General features: G+C 42.6%; 1 protein-coding gene across 1 annotated transcript in view; it reads right to left on the bottom strand.

The window, feature by feature from the left end:
- Positions 1-24,693, bottom strand: part of tnxbb (tenascin XBb) — a 49,819-nt gene extending 25,126 nt beyond the window's left edge. The window contains exons 1-5 of the mRNA XM_084130849.1: positions 24,400-24,693; positions 23,161-23,232; positions 19,490-19,975; positions 17,250-18,434; positions 12,911-13,026 (exon numbers count right to left, since the gene is read on the bottom strand). Coding sequence (XP_083986975.1) covers positions 12,911-13,026; positions 17,250-18,434; positions 19,490-19,832 — 1,644 coding nt within the window. The 5' untranslated portion in view covers positions 19,833-19,975; positions 23,161-23,232; positions 24,400-24,693. The remainder of the gene's footprint in view (positions 1-12,910; positions 13,027-17,249; positions 18,435-19,489; positions 19,976-23,160; positions 23,233-24,399) is intronic.
- Positions 24,694-24,914: the final 221 nt, after the last annotated feature.

Raw genomic sequence — 24,914 nt, 5'->3', positions numbered from 1 at the left:
AACAGATGGACAGTAAGTTAAGTTAGCAACGACGCTACCAGTGATGCTATCAATATTAATACTAATTTATGGCTTAAGTCTTGGATATAATCTGTCTTTTTAGTGGTACGGGTGTGGAGTAGACGCACGATAGGCGAAAAAAAATGTTTGTTTATAAATGAGTGCGGAGAAGACGCGTTCAGCCGTGATCCACGGACGTAACCTGTAAGAGTATCCAGCGTTGGATCACTAGGCTTGAGACACGTCTGCTCAACAGTCCGCGTTGTAACTATGAGGTGAGGAAAAATAGAAAATGTTCGTTGTAAGTGAGTTTAAAGAGAAATCAAGAATTATAAATCAATCGATGGAGCTCCAAAGACAACAATGCGTTCAGACGCGACGCATGCGCATTCGAGCGCATGCGTCGCATTATTATAGTGGTTCTTATAGCCAGTGTTGGTTATTATAGCCTGTGTTGGTTATTATAGCCTGTGTTGGTTATTATAGTGGTTCTTATAGCCTGTGTTGGTTATTATAGTGGTTATTATAGCCTGTGTTGGTTATTATAGCCTGTGTTGGTTCTTATAGCCTGTGTTGGTTATTATAGTGGTTCTTATAGCCTGTGTTGGTTATTATAGCCTGTGTTGGTTATTATAGCCTGTGTTTGTTATTATAGTGGTTCTTATAGCCTGTGTTGGTTATTATAGTGGTTATTATAGCCTGTGTTGGTTATTATAGCCTGTGCTGGTTCTTATAGCCTGTGTTGGTTATTATAGCCAGTGTTGGTTTTTATAGCCTGTGTTGGTTATTATAGCCTGTGTTGGTTATTATAGTGGTTCCCTTTCGTAAAGGGAACTCCCGCTGCATCGATACTCGATACTTTGGGGAATGCCTTCGGCATGAAGCGTCTGAAGTCTATTATACAACCATCCCAATCTGGATTGGTGCAACGTCATTACGTCACCCGTGACGCCGCATGTGACGGTGATCCGGAAGCTATAAAACGGTCACAGGAACCAGGAAATGTTAGCTTCTGGTCTTCAGCAAGCGCTCTATGTACAACTTGTCAGTCTTATTTGGTGTTGTTTGTCCCGTGGAAAGAGTTTATTGTTTATATGATGGCCGAAAAACAGTTCAGGCAGTGTGCGTCCCCTTGCCCACGCTATCTTGCTGAGGGTGACACACACTCGCTATGCGTAGTTTGTTTGGGAGTGGAGCATGCACAGGCAGCGCTCGAGGGTGCTGTCTGTGCTAACTGTGAAATCATGCCCCTGAGAACGCTCCGCTCCCGGCGAGCTATGTTTAATGAAAGCGGCCAGCCCCGCGATCCCCGTGGATCAGGTCCCGCGTCTGTCGAGGCAGCGCGGCGTCTGCATTCATGGGGATCGCAGCGGGATCTAGTGGATGATGTTGAGACGGCTTCGGCCCTTTCTCAACATTCTGAAGCTAGTTCCCATAGTTCCGCTCAGGGTGCGGAAGCCCGCGCTGCGGCTTCTTCCGCCCCAGCAGTGGAACCGATGCTCGAATTATCTGGTTCCGAGGAGCTAGATATTTTGGGCGTCGAGGCAGGGGAATGTGAAAGTTCGCCACCCCATTCCCCTGCCTTTGAGGAGCTGCTAGAGGTTGTGACCAGAGCAGTTAAAAAATTAAATATCGACTGGCCATCTGAGACGCAGGAAGCGACTGTTAAAAGCAAACTCGATGAGCGCTACCTGCAGTCTCGGTCACAACCTCTACGCCGGAGTCTGCCATTTTTTCCCGATCTCCACACCGAGGTGTCGAGATCGTGGAACAAGCCCTTCTCCTCGAGAATATCTAGCCCCAATGTACATCTATATTCTAATATAATGGGTGCTAGGGAGGAGGGCTATGGGATGATGCCCAGGGTTGAAGAGTCGTTTGCGTCGCACCTCTCCCCTGACGTTGCATCATCCCTGCGGGCTCCGGCGCTTCCCACTAAGCCCTGCCGTACAACATCGGCCTTGGTTGGGAAGGCATATATGGCGGCAGGTCGGGCTGGTAGTTGTCTGCATACGATGGGGCTGTTGCAGGCATACCAGGCCGACCTCCTCAAAGAGGTGGACGACGGTGGGGAGGTCGCCTACGACGACATCCGCGAGATGCGTCGTGTGGTCGACTTGTCTCTCCGTGCTACCAAGGAGACGGCCCGTGCCATCGGCCGTTCCATGGCAGCACTGGTAGCCACGGAGAGACACTTGTGGCTGAATCTGTCGGGCATCGGGGACAAGGACAGGGCTTGTCTCCTCGATGCCCCGGTTTCGCCTTCTGGCCTTTTCGGCGACGGTGTCAACAATGTCGTCGATAGGTTTCAGGAGGCGAAACGACAGTCAGCCGCATTTAAAGAGCTTATCCCCCGCCGTCGTTCCAGGTCTCGTGGGACTGCTGCCAGGGGGCAGTCCCACGAGGCCGCCGCCAGCTCCTCACACCTGCTGAGGCAGAAGGAGAGTGTGGCCTCTCGTGCTCCCCCCCAAGGGGCCTGGAGACAGAGGCAACACCCTCAGTCGAAGCCTTCCAAGCCGAAAACAGATCTGAGGACTGTTATTCAGGCGAGGAAGGCTTCAACTAAGAGGCCGTGACGGGACATCCAGGCCTCTGAGGGCACCCCCCTCCGCGTGGGCTTTTTAAAACTTCGCTCCGCGGAGCCCTCAGGAAATCGATGTTGCTTCCCGCCGTCAAGTGCACTTCGGGACGCATCGAATTCTAGCGAATGTATCTCACAGAATGTTCCTATGAAATCTACTGGTTTGAAACGTTCGCTACCTCTCACGAGGCCTGTAGAAAAAATGATTCGGTTAGTTCCTGCCAGAAGAGTGCTTCAGGTCACCGAAAATATAAATGAGAATAAAGATGAAACTAGAGATGTGGATGGAACACCTGAGGTCAGTTCTGAGAGACTGATTCCCTTAGTAGATTATTTAGACACCTGGAAGGGTCTTCAAAATATGTCTCAGTGGGTCCTGAGTACAGTTGAGAAAGGATATAGAATCCAGTTCCAGTTTAGACCACCCAAATTCAATGGTGTTATTCATACGCTGGTATCTCCTGACCAGGCTCAGGTGATGGAAGATGAAGTTCAGACTCTCCTAGCTAAGGAGGCCATAGAATATGTGCCCTTAGAGCAGAGGGATTCCGGGTTCTACAGCCGGTACTTCATAGTTCCAAAAAAGGATGGTGGGCTGCGTCCCATTATAGATCTCAGGGTATTGAATAAATCTTTGAGGAGATTTAAGTTCAAAATGTTGACTATACCTATGATCATTCAACAAATCAGATCCGAGGACTGGTTTGTGACGGTAGATCTTAAGGATGCATATTTTCATATTTCCATCATCCCACATCATAGGAAGTTTCTTAGATTTGCTTTTGGGGGGAAAGCCTATCAATACAGAGTTCTTCCTTTCGGCCTAGCCTTATCACCTCGCACCTTCACTAAATGTATGGACGCTTCCCTTGCTCCATTGAGACTTCAGGGGATTCGTATCTTGAATTATATAGATGACTGGCTTATTTTAGCTCAGTCAAAAGAGCTGGCGATTTAACATCGAGATGTTGTTTTACGTCATTTGAGGTGCTTGGGGTTGAGACTCAATGTGAAGAAAAGTTCTTTAACTCCTCTTCAGAAGACTATGTTCCTGGGAGTAGAGTGGGACTCAATCACGATGCGGGCACAATTGTCTCCTGCTCGTATTAATACTATTTTACACACAATGAAGAGTATTAGGTTAGGCCAGGCTATCACTGTCAAACATTTTCAAAGAGTTTTGGGTCTTATGGCTGCAGCTTCCACGGTAATTCCCTTTGGTCTGCTCCATATGAGGACCTTGCAGTGGTGGCTCAGGAACAAGGGGTTCTCTCCTCTGGGAAACCCTTTTCGCACGATCAGAGTTACGAGCAGATGCCTTCGTTCTCTTGTCGTGTGGAAGAAACCATGGTTCCTGTCTCAAGGCCCGGTGTTGGGAGCACCATGTCAGAGAAAGACTCTGACTACGGATGCGTCCCTCACGGGCTGGGGTGCGGTTATGGAGGGCCGTTACACCCGAGGTACTTGGAAGGACCATCATCTCTCTTTGCATATCAATCGCTTGGAGATGTTGGCCGTATTTTTTGCCCTGAGGCACTTCCTTGTGGACCTCAGAGGCCATCATGTTCTTGTTAGGACAGACAATATGTCGGTGGTCTCTTATATCAACCGCCAAGGAGGTTTGAGATCTCGCCCTCTTTGTAGACTGGCTCATCAAATTCTTCTTTGGTCCCAGGACAAATTTCTCTCTGTTAGATCTATTTATATTCCTGGGGTTGAAAATATGGGAGCAGACATCCTGTCGAGGCAGGGGCTGAGGCCCGGGGAATGGCGGCTCCACCCTGAAGTGGTTGAGCTTATATGGAGAGAGTTTGGCCGGGCGGAGGTTGACCTGTTCGCTTCTCATGAGAACTCTCATTGCCCGCTCTGGTACTCTCTCTCACATCCAGCTCCTTTGGGCTTGGATGCCATGGTACAGATGTGGCCGAGGTCACATCTGTACGCTTTTCCCCCGATCGCTCTGCTCCCTGGGGTTCTAGAAAGGGTCAGGAGGTACGGAGTGAGACTACTCCTTGTAGCTCCGTACTGGCCGGCCCGAATTTGGTTTTCGGACCTTATTAGTCTCTTGGAAAGTCCTCCATGGGAAATCCCTATTAGGAGAGATCTTCTGTCTCAGGCTGATGGTACATTATTTCATCCCCGACCAGAGTTATGGAGACTATGGGTCTGGCCCCTGAGGGGGTCCCACCCATAATTAGGTTGCCCTTTCCACCGAGGTGGTCAGGACATCCATACTAGAACCCCACTCTACTAGGAACTAAACTATTAAGTTAGGGAGGGCATTGAGCCCAGTGTTATTACTGCCCACTGGCTTCAGTACTGGTGTTCCATCCTACTCTCTAACGGGATCTCCCGTTCATGCTTAGGGCCTCTGTGGCGGCCTTAAGTGCCCTCCACAAGCTTCTAAGGGTGTGCATGTAGGGACATTCCCACTGAAACTCCATGTTCCTGTAGATTGGAGGAGGAATCCTTTCATCCAGCCTTTTGGCATCAGGCTGATGGGCTATCCCTGGCACCCATCATGTCCTGTGGATGACATATATGAGTATATGAGTATATATGAATATATAGAAGAATCTATTGAGTCTGCTTCCTGCTCGTCTTACTCCCTGGAAGAGTGGTGGTGCTGCCCCCTCTTACTTGCTAGCGTGGGAGCCACTCTACATTATCTTTGCCCCGGTACTGAGGTGCCTGTAGGCAATATCATGATTCTTCAGGTATTCCATCCTCCATCGCATGTGTCGGATGATCAAGGTCATGGCCTTGGAGGTTCCTATATGGGCCTCAGGCTGAGAGGAGTCAGTCCATCTAGTCAGGTCAAGGGTTAGGAGCTATTCCCCTTCATTAAGAAGACAGCTGGCTATCTAAAACCATTCATATTTGAAGTACAAGGTGCGCTTTTGCCTTCACCTCTTATCTAATGCTTTTTACTGTCTGGGGCTCCCATCCAGGAGGTCGGTCGAGCCTCCGGCTCCAGACCTCCTCTTCCTACACCAAATCTTATGACAAGCTAGTTTGGATCTGCCCTCTACTCATTCTATCGTCCGTGAGTGTACCAGATGCTTTATACCAGGGCGTTTTTTCTCTCAGTGTGGCGGCGTGGGTATTCGTTCCCCAAAGTATCGAGTATCGATGCAGCGGGAGTTCCCTTTACGAAAGGGAACGTCTCGGGTTACTAATGTAACCCTCGTTCCCTGAGTAGGGAACGAGACGCTGCATCCCTCGGCCACACTTTTCGCGCCCCTGAGAGCGACTTGCTTTGACCAATTAGAAGCTAACATTTCCTGGTTCCTGTGACCGTTTTATAGCTTCCGGATCACCGTCACATGCGGCGTCACGGGTGACGTAATGACGTTGCACCAATCCAGATTGGGATAGTTGTATAATAGACTTCAGACGTTTCATGCCGAAGGCATTCCCCAAAGAATCGAGTATCGATGCAGCGTCTCGTTCCCTACTCAGGGAACGAGGGTTACATTAGTAACCCGAGACGTTCTTATAGCCAGTGTTGGTTATTATAGCCAGTGTTGGTTATTATAGCCTATGTTGGTTCTTATAGCCTGTGTTGGCTATTATAGCATGTGTTGGTTATTATAGTGGTTCTTATAGCCTGTGTTGGTTATTATAGTGGTTATTATAGCCAGTGTTGGTTATTATAGCCAGTGTTGGTTATTATAGCCTGTGTTGGTTATTATAGCCAGTGTTGGTTATTATAGCCTGTGTTGGTTATTATGGCATAAGTTGGTTATTATAGCCTGTGTTGGTTATTATGGCATAAGTTGGTTATTATAGCCTGTGTTGGTTATTATAGCCTGTGTTGGTTATTATGGCATAAGTTGGTTATTATAGCCAGTGTTGGTTATTATAGCCTGTGTTGGTTATTATAACCTGTATTGGTTCTTATAGCCAGTGTTGGTTATTATAGCCAGTGTTGGTTATTATAGCCAGTGTTGGTTATTATAGCCTGTGTTGGTTATTATGGCATAAGTTGGTTATTATAGCCTGTGTTGGTTATTATGGCATAAGTTGGTTATTATAGCCTGTGTTGGTTATTATAGCCTGTGTTGGTTATTATGGCATAAGTTGGTTATTATAGCCAGTGTTGGTTATTATAGCCTGTGTTGGTTATTATGGCATAAGTTGGTTATTATAGCCAGTGTTGGTTATTATAGCCAGTGTTGGTTATTATGGCATAAGTTGGTTATTATAGCCTGTGTTGGTTATTATAGCCTGTGTTGGTTATTATGGCATAAGTTGGTTATTATAGCCAGTGTTGGTTATTATAGCCAGTGTTGGTTATTATGGCATAAGTTAGTTATTATAGCCTGTGTTGGTTATTATAGCCTGTGTTGGTTATTATGGCATAAGTTGGTTATTATAGCCAGTGTTGGTTATTATAGCCAGTGTTGGTTATTATGGCATAAGTTGGTTATTATAGCCTGTGTTGGTTATTATGGCATAAGTTGGTTATTATAGCCTGTGTTGGTTATTATGGCATAAGTTGGTTATTATAGCCAGTGTTCGTTATTATAGCATAAGTTGGTTATTATAGCCTGTGTTGGTTATTATGGCATAAGTTGGTTATTATAGCCTGTGTTGGTTATTATAACCTGTGTTGGTTATTATAGCATAAGTTGGTTATTATAGCCAGTGTTGGTTATTATGGCATAAGTTGGTTATTATAGCCTGTGTTGGTTATTATGGCATAAGTTGGTTATTATAGCCTGTGTTGGTTATTATAGCCTGTGTTGGTTATTATAGCATAAGTTGGTTATTATAGCCTGTGTTGGTTATTATGGCATAAGTTGGTTATTATAGCCGGTGTTGGTTATTATAGCATAAGTTGGTTATTATAGCATCTATTGGTTCTTATAGCCAGTGTTGGTTATTATGGCATAAGTTGGTTATTATAGCCAGTGTTGGTTATTATGGCATAAGTTGGTTATTATAGCCAGTGTTGGTTATTATAGCATAAGTTTATTATTATAGCCTGTGTTGGTTATTATGGCATAAGTTGGTTATTATAGCCGGTGTTGGTTATTATAGCATAAGTTGGTTATTATAGCCAGTGTTGGTTATTATAGCATAAGTTGGTTATTATGGCATAAGTTGGTTATTATAGCATAAGTTGGTTATTATAGCATCTATTGGTTCTTATAGCCAGTGTTGGTTATTATGGCATAAGTTGGTTATTATAGCCAGTGTTGGTTATTATGGCATAAGTTGGTTATTATAGCCAGTGTTGGTTATTATAGCATAAGTTTATTATTATAGCCTGTGTTGGTTATTATGGCATAAGTTGGTTATTATAGCCAGTGTTGGTTATTATGGCATAAGTTGGTTATTATAGCATAAGTTGGTTATTATAGCATCTATTGGTTCTTATAGCCAGTGTTGGTTATTATGGCATAAGTTGGTTATTATAGCCAGTGTTGGTTATTATGGCATAAGTTGGTTATTATAGCATAAGTTGGTTATTATAGCATCTATTGGTTCTTATAGCCGGTGTTGGTTATTATAGCATAAGTTGGTTATTATGGCATAAGTTGGTTATTATAGCATAAGTTGGTTATTATAGCATCTATTGGTTCTTATAGCCAGTGTTGGTTATTATGGCATAAGTTGGTTATTATAGCCAGTGTTGGTTATTATGGCATAAGTTGGTTATTATAGCCAGTGTTGGTTATTATAGCATAAGTTTATTATTATAGCCTGTGTTGGTTATTATGGCATAAGTTGGTTATTATAGCCGGTGTTGGTTATTATAGCATAAGTTGGTTATTATAGCATCTATTGGTTCTTATAGCCAGTGTTGGTTATTATAGCATAAGTTGGTTATTATGGCATAAGTTGGTTATTATAGCATAAGTTGGTTATTATAGCATCTATTGGTTCTTATAGCCAGTGTTGGTTATTATGGCATAAGTTGGTTATTATAGCCAGTGTTGGTTATTATGGCATAAGTTGGTTATTATAGCCAGTGTTGGTTATTATAGCATAAGTTTATTATTATAGCCTGTGTTGGTTATTATGGCATAAGTTGGTTATTATAGCCAGTGTTGGTTATTATGGCATAAGTTGGTTATTATAGCATAAGTTGGTTATTATAGCATCTATTGGTTCTTATAGCCAGTGTTGGTTATTATGGCATAAGTTGGTTATTATAGCCAGTGTTGGTTATTATGGCATAAGTTGGTTATTATAGCCAGTGTTGGTTATTATAGCATAAGTTTATTATTATAGCCTGTGTTGGTTATTATGGCATAAGTTGGTTATTATAGCCAGTGTTGGTTATTATGGCATAAGTTGATTATTATAGCCAGTGTTGGTTATTATAGCATAAGTTGGTTATTATAGCCAGTGTTGGTTATTATGGCATAAGTTGGTTATTATAGCATAAGTTGGTTATTATAGCATAAGTTGGTTATTATAGCATCTATTGGTTCTTATAGCCAGTGTTGGTTATTATGGCATAAGTTGGTTATTATAGCCAGTGTTGGTTATTATGGCATAAGTTGGTTATTATAGCCAGTGTTGGTTATTATGGCATAAGTTGGTTATTATAGCCTGTGTTGGTTATTATAGCATAAGTTGGTTATTATAGCCTGTGTTGGTTATTATGGCATAAGTTGGTTATTATCAGAGCCGGACAATAACGGAGTACATTTACTTGAGTACAGTACTTAAGTACAATTTTGAGGGATCTGTACTTTACTCGAGTATCATTTTTGGGGAGTACTCATGACTTTACTCAAGTACATTTGAGAGGCAAATATTGTACTCTTTACTCCACTACATTTCTATCCATAACCGTGAGTACCCGTTACTTCTTCTAAAAAAAAAAAAAAAAAAAGGAAAAAAGAAACATCTTGGAAACCCTCAATTTGTTGTTTCCCTCTCAAATGTGATTGGATTATGCAGGCGCCACTGATTGGGACAGCCTATCAGCAATCACCTTCAGCTTTCCGCCAAAGTCAACTCCATGGTCAGATTTAGATAAGAGACGAAACCATGGACTAAACAATGGATGAAGACGCAGCAGGTCCATCCGGAGCGATATTTTTTTTTCCAGGATGGTAGGGGAAGACTGATGAATATTCAGTAGGGAAGTCATCCCTGATTGGTCTTAACCCCAGTGACGGGTAGGTTTAGGGGCGGGGTTAGGGGTAGGTCATCAGACCAATCAGGGATGACTTCCCTAATGAATATTCATCAGTCTTCCCCTACCATCCTGGGGAAAAAAATATCACATCCCGGGAATGTGCCCGTGCCCCCACCTCGCCAGACTATTTCAATTTTCTGAACAAGTTAATGATAGTTTTCGCTTTGCTGTGTTTGCTGTGTTTACCAATGTAAGCACTGTGGCAGTAGTAATGCAATATTTAGAAAATGTACTCTTGTACTCTTGATACTCAAGTACTTTTAAAAACATGTACTTTAGTACTTTTACTTAAGTAGACATCTGACTGTAGTACTTTTACTTGTACTTGAGTAAAATTTAGCAAGGGGTATCTGTACTTTTACTCAAGTAATGAAGCTGTGTACTCTGTCCGCCTCTGGTTATTATAGCCTGTGTTGGTTATTATGGCATACGTTGGTTATTATAGCCTGTGTTGGTTATTATGGCATAAGTTGGTTATTATAGCCTGTGTTGGTTATTATGGCATACGTTGGTTATTATAGCCTGTGTTGGTTATTATAGCCTGTGTTGGTTATTATAGCTTGTGTTGGTTATTATGGCATACGTTGGTTATTATATCCTGTGTTGGTTATTATATCCTGTGTTGGTTATTGACCGTCGTTGTTGTCCGGCAGCTGTTCTGTGATGTCATCTTTGTTTTTGACCATGTTTATGGTTCCCTAGCAACAAGCATCCCACATCTGTCTCTCTTTTTCTCTGTAACTTCTGATGCTTTTTTCTTTCCCTGCATGAACTCTCTCTCTCTGCTCACTGTCATTTCCTCCTCTTTATTCCTCTGATACATCAGTCTAATTCTCTCCATCGTTCTTACACCCTCCCATTCATGTTTTGTGTGGTAAAAATGAGCCTTTTCTGCATTTTTCATTGTCTTTTCAGTGTGACTGGTACTGATAGCATTTTCAAACATCTGTTCTTTACAGTGTTTCCTTTGCTCTCTGTCTCTCTAGTATGTAATGTTATGACGACCAGTGAGCGAAGGCCAATAAACATCAGTTTTATTGTTGTAGGTGTGGTCGCTGATCTGAGTTTGGTCGAGGAATCTGAGGATGTGAACGTTTCTCACAGTTCTGCTATGAGAATGAAACAAAGTGATTGCACTTGCTGAAAAATCGCATTATGAGTTTCACACGGACAGATAAATGTATAGTCTGAGAGCATTAATGAACGTATTTCCACATTTTATAATTTAATACAAACTACATTATACTGTATGGGATCTGAGTGAAATATTAAATGGACAATGTACATGAATCTGATAATAGTATTCGCCTCAGTGTACTGTAATTGTCACACTTTTGCTTTAATGACACTTTCCCATGATCAGTGTGGCTAAATTGGCTGTTTGATTAGTGACCATGAAATAGTACAGGATCTCTAAACTCCAAAAATTCTGTATTTTCCTGGTTTAAATGATGTAACATCGACCAACCAATTTACCGACCAAACGACTAACCAACCGACCAACCAACCAACCAACTAATTGACCGACCAATCAACTAACCAACTGACCGACCAACTAACCAGAATCAAGCATTCAAAAGTGCTGTGGTATTAATTTTGCATTACTTTCTGTCAGAAACTAGGGATGAACAACTATTAAAATTCTGCCTGATACTAAGTATATTTTCATGAAATGGTCAATAACAAATAAATGTTCATTAATTAATTCTACAGTATTTGCCAAGGCAAATAAATATCCATTATTAGCTGATATATATCCAATATCAAGTGATGCCAACATATAAAAACATTTCTAATATCGGCCCATAAGCAACACGATGCTGACAGAATCATCACAAACTCAGCAGTGAGTCTGTTTGATTACTAGGCTTGAAGTCTGTAGAGCTGCGGATTAGACTGAAGCGCTTCAAATACTATTGCATGCAAAAATAAGAGTTCCAGCATGTTTTCAGCATATTTGTGCATTAACATCACAGTTTGTTCCTGAAGCTCCACTCATCGATAGCGCTTACATCACCACAGCACAATTACTGACAGAAACAGGCCATCAAACTCAGCTGAAGCATCACTCCAAGACCAGCAGCGATTAGCAGCAGTGTGTATGTTCTGTGGTTCCCTGTAAAGTGTGTGATCATGTGTGTTGGGCTTCAGTGAGCTGAGATGGGCACTAAACATTCAGACGACTGTATATCAAAGCAGGATTTCTGTCCAAAGCTCATAGCTTGTTTTTCCATTGCCAGATTGAGCTCATTTTATGTCTGTGTAAAAATTAATTTGTTTTTCCTTTGGAAAAGATACTCGGCCAGATTTAAGTTCGGGCTGCTGTGGGAGCCGTAAAATACTTTCTGTACCTGACATTATCAGAAGAGGAGAAAACACTGATTCTCATTTACGGTTTTGCAGTAAAAAAAATATTAATAAGATATTAATTAAATCAAAAAGTTTGTTTGACTGTCCAGCAAATGTTACTATGATGCACAAATCCTTTAAAATTTCAATTTAATTGGATTTAAATAATAATATAGTTTAAATGTCATTTTTCACATTCCATTATTTTATTGCCATGTTTTCTGTATTAAATGCATACACTGCAAAAAAGTATGTTCTTCCTCAGTGTTTCTGTCTTGTTTTCCAGCACAAATATCTAAACATTCTTAAATCAAGAGACATTTACTGGAGAAGCAAAATAACTGAAGATATTAAGATATTAAAATCAAATCAGTTTGTGCTTAAAACAGAACTAATATCTGTCAGTGGAGTCAGACAAAAGCTCAAACTCACTTCATTTTCATGTTTTTTCTTTTTTTTTAAACAAAATCATTAAAATGAAGTGAGTTTGTGCTTAAAGCAAATATCTGTCAATGCAGTCAAAAAGTCACCAATTTTTTTTTATTATTTTTTCAGAAAACAAGACTTAATATTTTACATAATTTTGCATAATTTTGCTTATCCAGTTTTTTTAAAATCTGATCTCATCCTTAAAATGACTAATAAAAGATATAGGGCTGAAACTGATTTTATGAATCTGATGAGGAAGGTGTGTGTGTGTGTGTGTGTGTGTACGTGCCGTGCTGGTGAAGCTGATGAGGAAGGTGTGTGTGTGTGTGTGTGTGTATGTGCCGTGCTGGTGAAGCTGATGAGGAAGGTGTGTGTGTGTGTGTACGTGCCGTGCTGGTGAAGCTGATGACGAAGGTGTCGTACTGCACCGCTGCTGGACTCCAGGACAGTGTGACGGAGGACTCAGAGATGTTTCTGGTGCTGAGACGAGACACGGCCGACAGCGCTGGAGAAAACACACACACACACACTTACTCTCACATTCAAAGCAGCAACTGCAGTGCTGTGTCCCATTACTGCATTAATACAGACATTTCTACACCTCCATATTTACATTTACATTTATTAAGCTGATCTATCTACGGCTTTAAACTCTTCAAGGCTGTGAAAGACTAAAACATTTATTCTGGAAATAAGACGAGGAGTTTGAAAAATTCAATGTGGCGGAAAACCTGTCATGACAGAGAGTTATGTTTATATGGTGCGATTGACTCGTCATGAATCAGAATAATAAAGAATTTTCAAAAGTTCATACAGCATAAACATGGTGGCGCCAGAGAGTTCCAGCTAGAGGCTTCGTGTTCGCTGTGGTTAATGTTCAGACGGTCCTCTATCTGTGTGCTTTACATACAGTGCATCCGGAAAGTATTCACAGCACTTCACTTTTTCCACATTTTGTTATGTTACAGGACTATTGGACTACTGTAATGCTCTCCTGGCTGGTCTTCCAGCTTCACTGTCAATCCTCTGCAACTGATCCAGATGCTGCAGCTAGAGTGGTCTTTAACAAGCCAAAGAGAGCACACGTCACTCCTCTCCTCACTGAACTGCACTGGTTGCCAACAGCCGCTCGCATCAAAGTCAAGTCACTGTCGTTTGTCTACAGAACAACCACTGGCTCTGCTCCCTTTTACCTAAACTCATTACTCCAGACTTACGTGCCATCCAGAACCCAGCGCTCTGCAAGTGAACGCCGTCTTGTGGTGCATCATCTCAAAGAGGCACTAAATCTCTTTCTCTGACCAACATGAAAGAAGTTTGTTTGAAATCTTTGCAAATTTATTAAAAATAAAAAACGAAAAAAATCACATGTACATAATTATTCACAGCCTTTGCGTAATACTTTGTTGAAGCATCTTTAGCACCAATAACAGCCTCAAGTGTTTTTGAGTATGATGCTGCAAGCTTGGCACACCTGTTTTGGGGCTGTTTCTCCCATTCTTCTTTGCAGAACCTCTCAAGCTCCATCAGGTTGGATGGGGAGTGTCAGTGCACAGCTATTTTCAGATCTCTCAAGAGATGGTCAATCGGTTCGAGTCTGGGCTCTGGCTGGGCCATTCAAGGACATTCAGAGAGTTGTTATCTTGGCTGTGTGCTGAGGGTCGTTGTCCTGTTGGAAGATGAACCATCGCCACAGTCTGAGGTCCAGCACAGGTTTTCATCATGGATGTCTCTGTACATTCATCTTTTCCCAGTCTCCCGGTTCCTCATCTTTCCCTCGATCCAGACGAGTCTCCCAGATCCTCATCTTTCCCTCGTTCTTGACGAGTCTCCCAGTTCCTCATCTTTCCCTCATTCTTGACGAGTCTCCCAGTTCCTCACGTTCCCTCGTTCTTGATGAGTCTCCGAGTTCCTCATCTTTCCATCGATCCTGACGAGTCTCCCAGTTCTTCATCTTTCCCTCGATCTTGACGAGTCTCCCGGTTCCTCATCTTTCCCTCGATCCTGACGAGTCTCCCGGTTCCTCATCTATCCCCTCGATCCTGAAGAGTCTCCCAGTTCCTCATCTCCCAGTTCCTCATCTTTCCCCCGATCCTGACGAGTCTCCCAGTTCCTCATCTTTCCCTCGATCCTGACAAGTCTCCCAGTTCCTCATCTTTCCCTCGATCCTGACGAGTTTCCCAGTTCCTCATCTTTTCCTCGATCCTGACGAGTCTCCCAGTTCCTCATCTTTCCTTCGATCCTGACGAGTCTCCCGGTTCCTCATCTTTCCCTCGATCCTGACGAGTCTCCCTGTTCTCCATCTTTCCCTCAATCCTTACGAGTCTCCCAGTTCCTCATCTTTTCCTCGATCCTGACGAGTCTCCCTGTTCCCCATCTTTCCCTCAATCCTGACGAGTCTCCCAGTTCCTCATCTTTCCCTCAATCCTGACGAGTCTCCCAGTTCCTCATCTTTTCCTCGATCCTGACGAGTCTCCCTGTTCCCCATCTTTCCCTCAATCCTGACGAGTCTCCCTGTTCCCCATCTTTCCCTCAATCGTGATGAGTCTCCCAGTTCCTCATCTTTCCCTCATTCCTGACGAGTCTCCCAGTTCCTCATCTCCCAGTTCCTCATCTTTCCCCCGATCCTGATGAGTCTCCCAGTTCCTCATCTTTCCCTCGATCCTGACGAGTTTCCCAGTTCCTCATCTTTTCCTCGATCCTGACGAGTCTCCCAGTTCCTCATCTTTCCTTTGATCCTGACGAGTCTCCCGGTTCCTCATCTTTCCTTCGATCCTGACGAGTCTCCCGGTTCCTCATCTTTCCCTTGATCCTGACGAGTCTCCCGGTTCCTCATCTTTCCCTCGATCCTGACGAGTCTCCCGGTTCCTCATCTTTTCCTCGATCCTGACGAGTCTCCCGGTTCCTCATCTTTCCCCCAATCCTGACGAGTCTCCCGGTTCCTCATCTTTCCCCCAATCCTGATGAGTCTCCCGGTTCCTCATCTTTCCCTCGATCCTGACGAGTCTCCCTGTTCCCCATCTTTCCCTCAATCCTTACGAGTCTCCCAGTTCCACATCTTTTCCTCAATCCTGACGAGTCTCTCAGTTCCTCATCTTTTCCTCAATCCTGACGAGTCTCCTAGTCCCTGCTGCTGTTAAACACCACCACAGCTGATGCTGCTTCACTGTAGGGATGGTATTGGCCAGGTGATGAGCGGTGCCTGTTTCCTCCAGACATGACGCTTACCATTCAGGCCAAAGAGTTCAGTTCAATTTTGTTTCTCATGGTCTGAGAGACCTTCAGGTGCTTTTGGCAAACTCCAGACGGACTGTCATGTGCCTTTACTGAGGAGTGGCTTCCGTCTGGCCACTCTACCATACAGGCCTGATGTTGGTGTTGAAGGGTGTGGGTTCTGGAATCCACTGCTGCTTCAATGTATATCTAATGAGTAATTATAATCAAGGGATTAATCAATATTTTCCTTCTAAATATTACATGAGTTGAATGACTTCTCTATGCTTATGAGATTTTACTTTGTAATAGAAGTTACCAGTGTGATGTATTTGATATCTGAATTCAGTAAGGTTAGGTTGCTTGCTTATTTAGCCTGGCTTCCAGAAATGAAATATGGACTTGTTTTGTTTGAGAAAGGTCTCCAACATGTGTTGAAACGTATAAGGGTCATTGGAACCAATAGTTTAAGGGACCATTTCTTTGTTAAAGCTTTACTTTACTGTGTTATATTAAAGTGTCCTGTCCTTGAGAGAAAAATCATATTATCTTGATGTTTTGAGAGGACTCCAGTTTACAGTTAGAGCCTGGCCAAATCCAACCTTGGAAAAGCCCTTCTCCCCCGATCGCTCAGCTCTAGGAAGAGTCCTGGTGGTTTCACACTTCTTCCATTTACGGATGATGGAGGCCACTGTGCTCATGGGGAACTTCAATGCTGCAGAAAGTTTTCTGTACCCTTCCCCAGATCTGTGCCTCGATACTATCCTGTCTCGGAGGTCTACAGACAATTCCTTGGACTTCATGGCTTGGTTTGTGCTCTGACATGCACTGTTAACTGTGGGACCTTATATAGACAGATGTGTGCCTTTCCAAATCATGTCCAATCAACTTAATTTACCACAGGTGGACTCCAATCAAGTTGTAGAAACTTCTCAAGGATTATCAGTGGAAACAGGATCCACCTGAGCTCAAATTTTTAGATTTTTGTTTTTTATTTTTTAATAAATTTGCAAAGATTTCAAACAAACTTCTTTCAAGTTGTCAGTATGGGGTATTGCTTGTAGAATTTTGAGGAAAATAATTCATTCAATCCATTTTGGAATAAGGCTGTAACATAACAAATTGTGGAAAAAGTGAAGTGCTGTGAATACTTTCAGGATGCACTGTATGTATGTATGTTTATACTTACTAGTTGTTTTTAAAATGTGCGCCATTCAAAAAGTAATGTTCCAGTTTGTAAAATGATAAAATGGAAACTCCCATGTTTTTTGCTAACCTTTACATAAACAAGAAAAGTTGTCACATACTGTGATGTTGAAAGAAAAACTACTATAAACCCAGCTAGCAAAAAATGTTCTAATAATGTTTTGCTAATGTTCCATAACTAAGGTAAGTTATAAAAACGTTATTTCTGAAAATGTTATTTCTGAGCAGGCCTCTGTCTGGCCAGACACGCTGAGAGATTTTGCTATAATTTCAGTACTAAAACAGTAATATTCACAGTGCATCACTCACCGGTGTCACAGTTCTCCCCTGTAAACCCAGACTGGCACTCGCTGCAGTCGGGCCCCGTGAAGCCCCGTCGACACACACACCGGCCCCTCACACACCGGCCCCGGTCACTGCAGCTATTCGGGCAGGTTTTGCTGGAGCAGTCCTGACCGGAGAAGCCCACGTCACACACACACTTCCCATCCACACACCTGCCTTTGCTATTGCAGTTACTGGGACAGGCTTGGGACGAGCAGTCGGGCCCCGTGAACCCGCTCTCACACACACACTGTCCGTTCACACACCGGCCCTGGTCACTGCAGTCTCCAGGACACGATCTAGACGAGCAGTCCGGACCCGTGAACCCGCTCTCACACACACACTGTCCGTTCACACACCGGCCCCGGTCACTGCAGTCTCCAGGACACGATCTAGACGAGCAGTCCGGACCCGTGAACCCGCTCTCACACACACACTGTCCGTTCACACACCGGCCCCGGTCACTGCAGTCTCCAGGACACGATCTAGACGAGCAGTCCGGACCCGTGAACCCGCTCTCACACACACACTGTCCGTTCACACACCGGCCCCGGTCACTGCAGTCTCCAGGACACGATCTAGACGAGCAGTCTGGACCCGTGAACCCGCTCTCACACACACACCTGCCGTTCACACACCTGCCTTTGCTATTGCAGTTACTGGGACAGGCCTGGGACGAGCAGTCCGGACCCGTGAAGCCGCTCTCACACACACACTGTCCGTTCACACACCGGCCCCGGTCACTGCAGTCTCCAGGACACGATCTAAACGAGCAGTCCTGACCCGTGAAGCCGCTCTCACACACACACTTCCCATCGACACACTGTCCTCGATTGCTGCAGTCATCAGGACATGTTTTCACAGAGCAGTCCTGACCCGCGAATCCAGAGTCACACACACACTTCCCATTCACACACCGGCCGCGGTTGTTGCAGTTCTCCGGACATGTTTTCCCAGAGCAGTCTGGCCCAGAGAAGCCCGGGTCACACACACACTGTCCGTTCACACACCGGCCCCTGTTACTGCAGTCTTCAGGACAGTCCGGGACACTGCAGTCTGGCCCGCTGAATCCTGGGAAACACACACACTTCCCGTCCACACATCGGCCCTGGTCACTGCAGTCATCGGGACACTCGTCAGTCTCGGGACGACTGGTGGTGCAGACCGAACCTGTGGAGCAACAACAGCACATTACAGAACCAATGCTGAATAATGAATGAATCTGGAATCCTATTCTGAAAAGTTAACAAAAAAATTAGGTAAGTCAGTTTATCTGGGAGGATCTCATTTGATTAGAACTGAATATCTCCTATTGGGATCCTTTAGGATTGGATTCCTTGACAGTCTTCGCAAACATGATCATATTACGCCAATCCTTGCATCACTTCACTGGCTGCCAGTTCGCTTTAAGCTTGTCCTAATTCTCCTATTTGTTTACAAGTGCTTAAATAACCTGTCTCTCCTCTACCTCTCTGAGCTTTTAGTGCAATACAATCCTTCCAGAGGTCTTAGATCAGGGACACAGAAACTTTTATCTATCTCACGGTTCAGACTAAAACAAAGAGGTCATCGTGCCTTTGCCATTGCGGGCCCTAAAGATTGGAATAGTTTGCCATTATTGGTCTGAGATAGGTCTGAGATAGGTCTGGGATGGGTCTGAGATAGGTCTGGGATCGGTCTGGGATTGGTCTGAGATCGGTCTGGGATGGGTCTGGGATGGGTCTGGGATATGTCTGAGATAGGTCTGGGATAGGTCTGAGATAGGTCTGGGATGGGTCTGGGATGGGTCTGAGATCGGTCTGGGATGGGTCTGGGATGGGTCTGGGATAGGTCTGGGATGGGTCTGGGATGGGTCTGAGATGGGTCTGAGATAGGTCTGGGATGGGTCTGAGATAGGTCTGGGATCGGTCTGAGATCAGTCTGGGATGGGTCTGGGATGGGTCTGAGATGGGTCTGAGATAGGTCTGGGATCGGTCTGAGATAGGTCTGGGATCGGTCTGGGATCGATCTGGGATCGGTCTGAGATCGGTCTGAGATCGGTCTGGGATGGGTCTGGGATGGGTTTGAGATAGGTCTGAGATAGGTCTGGGATCGTCTGGGAAAGGTCTGGGAAAGGTCTGGGATCGGTCTGGGAACAGTCTGGGAACGGTCTGGGAAAGGTCTGGGATCGGTCTGGGAATGGTCTGGGATGGGTCTGGGATTGGTCTCCTTCAGGAAGGCTTCACCTTTGCTCTGCTGGGAGGAACAGCATCCGTCCGGACCTCCACATTTCTCCCTCAGAACTGACACCTCCTTCTCCAGTCTTTCCATACGCTCCCGCAACACTGCAAAGTCCAGCTCACACTGACAGCCGGAGCCAGAGCCAGACACCAGCCTGATCCGATGGGTCAGGATCAGAGGAGACCCAGGCTCCAGGAGCATCTCTTTCTCTCCGGACCCATCCTGAACACATGTGTCCGAGACAATGACCTGCATCGGCTGGGATCTGAGATCCTGAACTCCCGATGAGAGGACCGGAGGAGGCAGGAGCAGGAACGCCAACACAAACGCCATGTTTAAGAGGAACATCTCCAAAATCAATGGATGATGTGTTGTTCGTAAATGACAAGGTCTTTTATTATATTCAGATCAGCACTCAAAACATTTAGATTCAGTTTTTGCAGATGAACCGCTGATGTCTAACTCTTCTTCTCTTCAAGTGTCTGTCCGACCTGTTTCAAACAAACAGAATTTCAGGTTAGACATTCATCATACATGTATGTACAGTTGAAGTTGATATAAAAGCAGCATTTGCAACCCATTTTATTTCCCAGTTTCAGGATGGTTTGAGGCGAAGGTTCTGTTGAAAGTCATTTCAGAGCAGATTTCATTTTGATGTAAGATTTCAAAGACAAACGTCTTTTCGATGAATGACACATAATGAGAGCAGGAACGTGTATTAAGAGAGTAAACAGTGTACGTTAATTCCATGATGACTTTAAAAACACTGTCAGTGTCCAGAGAAGTTCCAGTGTCTGCCAGATCAAACCAAGGAAAGTAAATATCACGATCCTTTCCTGCTAAAATTAATTTAAACAGCTGAAAATGCCAGTGAGCCGCAGTTCTGATATCAGTGACTTTACCTGTGAACATAAAGAGGGAAACAAGGTTTTGATGTCACGTTAAACTATGAAACTGTTGCGTTTGGACATGATTTCATACCATACACTACAAAACATGATGTTCTGCCTCAGTGTTTCTGTCTTGTTTTCCAGCACAAATATCTAAACATTCTTAAATCAAGATAAATTTCTGGAGAAGCAACATGACTGAAGATATTAAGCCTTGCTTTCTGAAAAAATTATGAAAATGAAGTGAGTTTTTGCTAAAAACAAGAAAAATATCTGTCAGTGGAGTCAGAAAAATCATCTCGTTTTCCCTTTGAATGAAGATTATTTGTCTGACTCCACTGAGAGACAGTTGTTCTTGTTTAAAGCACAAACTCACTTCATTTTCATGATTTTTTTTGATGATCTTCAATAATTTTTATTCTCCAGTAATTTATCTTGAGAATCTTATATCTTAAGAATGTTTAGATATTTGTGCTGGAAAACAAGACAGAAACACTGAGGAAGAACAATTTTTTTTACAGGACTTTTAATTGCTTTAATTGCTTTTAATTGCTGTTAATTGCTTAATGGACTTTTAATTGCTTTTTCCTCCAAAGGAAGTCAAGAACAAACATCTGAGATAAAGTTGATACTCAAAATGTACTTGATAAGGTGAAATGTAAAATCTCTGTCTGGCCAGATAGTTCACGTCATTGGTTGAGTCTTTCCATACAACAACGTTCTAGTGCTTAACCATCATGCATCTCAACCACGTTGATTCTCCAATATAGAACTGAGATCTTTAAAAGACATTTTTAACAGATTGTGTTTGAGCACGTGTTATCATAAGAAGAAACTCTTATCAGAGCTGGAGAACATGCTGTGGTTTCGGGAAACACTGAACTCTGATCTATGTTGATAACGACGGAAGTTTGCTAACAGTGATTTTGGGAAACACATCCCGCATCGGGAAGCTCAGATGGTGCTACACTTTTCATCCTACCAAAAGCCTATATTTGTCTCTGAGTCTTCAGCTGAGAAAGGAGAAAATACTACAGTTAAGTTACGGTTACTCCTGTGTGGTTTAAGTCAGACGCATGTCTCTCTTCATGGTCAGTTTAAACATCAATAAAACCCCGCTAACACCTGCCTGGTGGCATCTGCCTGTGCTTAGAGACGGTCGTCAGGCGCAGGTCAGATAAAGGACAATCTGCAGGCCTTTTCTCAGTGATGATGATGATGATGATGATGATGAAAAACAAGCGTGGAGCTGAAGGGAAATATCACATTACGCCTCAGGACTGAACGAGAATCATAAAGATATTAAGACATGATAGGAAACGAGCTGTGAAGTTTGACTGGAACTGGCAGAGGATTCATGTCTGCTATTGTGATTATCACTGTTTCAAAACCATCTATAAAAGCAGATTAGAATATTCATAAACATTAATCTGTGTGATTTCACAAACAGACTATTACATCATTTGTGTTACAGTATTGTTACAGAAAATGTTAAAAATTATTTTCACTAATTGAAATACACGTTAATATTTTTATCCAAAGCGTTTGATCAAACATTTGATCGGTTCATGCACTGATTCTCTCTCCACGTTCATCATCCGTCGTTCTTCACACAGAGGTTTTCGCCTGTGGTTTGTTTGCTGAATGTTTTTACGGTTCAGCTTCTGTAAAACTGCTTTTAAACAGCATGTATTGTGAAATACACATAAAACTGACTGGACTGTCGAATATTTCAGCTGTTGCGTCTTTGATGATTCTTCCTTCCCATCTCATCATTTCCCTTCATTAACAAACGTCATCATCAATTTACCCTCAAATGAGCTCAATCTCTCAAATCTCTTAAAACAGTTTCTCTTCTGGACTGCTCTTTATCTCTCCAGAAGTCAGAAGCCCCAGAATTCATATGAACAGTCTAGACAGACTGTAATAAGCTGCACATTTTGGTAATAAAAGTGTAATAGCCAGAGATCACATGATCACGATTCCCTGAAAAGATGAAAACTGTGATTGAGATTCAATCCAAACCTCAGAAGAGCGTCTGCAAACTCTCTGATGCACATCATCTCTCAGAGCAATTTTAGCCAGATTACAGCCAAACCAATTCAACATAACTATACTTATGTCATTGTGTGCATTTTTTATTTTATCGGTAACAACATATACTGCCATTTAAAAGTTCGAGGGTTGGTAAAAGGTTTAATGTTTCTGAAAGAGTCTCTTCTGCTCATCAAAGCTGCATTTATTTTATCAAAAATACAGTAAAAACAGTGAAATATTATTGTAATGTAAATCAGCTGTTTTCTATGTGAATATACAGTAAAGTGTAATTTATTCCTGTGATCAAAGCTGAATTTTCAGCATCATTACTCCAGTCTTCAGTGTCACATGATCCTTCAGAAATCACTCTAATATGATGATTTGATGATCAAGAAACATTTATGATTATTATCAGTGTTGAAAACAGCTTCAGATTTTTGTGTAAACTGATACATTTTATTTTTCAGGATTCTTTGATGAATAAAAAGTTCAAAAGAACAGCATTTATTTGAAATAGAATATTTTGTAACATTATAAATGTCTTTACTGTCACAAACTCCACTGACGCCAAACTTTAGAAGCGAATGTAAATTCAACACGTTGGAATATGAGCAGATGTGCAACTCTCTTCTAAACCATTCTGATGCTAACGATTAGTTACTGAAGTTAGTGATGTATTTACGCAGGCATCAGAGGGTTAATATCAAGTGTAAGTATTATTAGATGATGGACAGAGTAGAAGGTTTTACCTGCAGATTCGCTGATGCTTCTTCACACACTCCTGTCAGTCGCTGTTCCTCACGGATCTGGGAAACTCCTGACTGACGGGGAAGAAAGAGGAGAGAGAAAGAGGAGAGAGAGAGAGAGAAAGCAGTAAAATTTCCTCATACTTGAAGAATGTTTCCTCTCTCTCTCTCTCTCTCTCTCTCTCTCTCTCTCTCTCTCTCTCTCTCTCTCTCTCTCTCTCCTCAGCTTCACTGATGTAATTCTATGTGCTTTACTGGTCCCTGCTGGGCGGATCATTTCGATGGAAAACATCTGATTTTTTAGATATTTTGAATGACCAGTCGAATGTTTTATGCCTTTGAACTCATCTCTGGATATTCCTCCATCGCTTGGCCTTTTTAAATCCTATTTGTGTGTTAATTTACAATCGTCTCACACGAACACACGGTCCTGATTATTCCTGATCTCAGTTTGCTTCAGGACAGAAACATCTTTCAATATTTACATGCTTCTCTTAAACTGCAGCTGTGTGAACAAAATGGCAAATAAATACATAATAACCCAGCATGAAAAAAAGAAATGTCACACCACACCACGACAGAATCACAACGCTGCAAAATATGTGTTTAACGTTTCATTTAAATTATATAAATACATCATTAACAATAATGCATTTAAAAGTGCAGCACATGCATTGCAAAAAAAAATAATAAAAAATAAAATAAATAAATTCTTAGTCTTGCTTTTCATTACAAATATCTAAACATTCTTAAATCAAGATACATTTACTGGAGAAGCAACATGAGTTAAGATATTAAAATTAATTAAAATGAAGTGAGTTTGTGCTTAAAACTAGAACAAATATCAGTCAGTGGAGTCAGAAGAATCATCTAGTTTTCTCTTTGAATGAAGTTCTAAACTCAGAAGTTTTCTGACTCCACTGACAGATATTTGTTCTAGTTTTAAGCACAAACTCACTTCATTTTCATGTTTTTTTCCAGTAAACAAGACTTGATATCTTAACTCATGTTGCTTCTCCAGTAAATATATCTTGATTTAAGAATGTTTAGATATTTGTGCTGGAAAACAAAATACTGAGGAAGAGCATCAGTTTTTGCAGTTTGAGTATTTTTCGATCATGTGCTATAAAGTGCTAAAATCAAATACTCACATTCACATATTTGTCAAAACCTTTTATCAGAAGTGACTTTCCTCTCCCTGTAGATTTCTAACAACATGTATCTGTAGTTTAGTTTCCTTACCTGTGTTTAGTTGCCATAGTTACTCATTTGTTGACCGGTTAGTCCCACCTGTTCCTTGTTTTCTCCCTCATTCAGGGTATTTCCATGTCAGGTTTGGTTTGGTGCACTCCTGCGGTTTTCTTGTGTTTCAGAGTTGTTTCCATTTAATAAATATTCTGCTTTGCAAATCGATCCAGACTTCAGCTGTCCGAAAGAGTCACATCAGTTTATGGATCTTTCCATCCTCTTTCTTCTCTTCACTCAGTTCATCTTTTCCACACGCAGAGACTATTTCTCAATGGCAGCTTCTTCATCGGAGTCTGACGTCAGTCACTGATGCTCATCTACACCTACAGAACGAGTGAAAGGTCAGGTTTTCAATGGCGGTCAGTGTTCAGATGTTTCAACACTTTCCTGAATCCCGGTTTAATGTGTGACTCATTACAGGAATCATTATTTCTGTCTGAGCGGTTAGAGCTGTTTATCTTCCACACAATAAAGTTTTCTGTTTTCAGTTGAAGACGGTGTTGTGTAAG

This window comes from Abramis brama (genome assembly GCF_963993115.1).
Source record: "Abramis brama genome assembly, chromosome: 12".
NCBI classification, from domain to species: Eukaryota; Metazoa; Chordata; class Actinopteri; order Cypriniformes; family Leuciscidae; genus Abramis; species Abramis brama.
The sequence above is the reverse complement of the archived record's forward strand: the minus strand, read 5'-3'. Positions and strand labels throughout refer to the sequence as shown.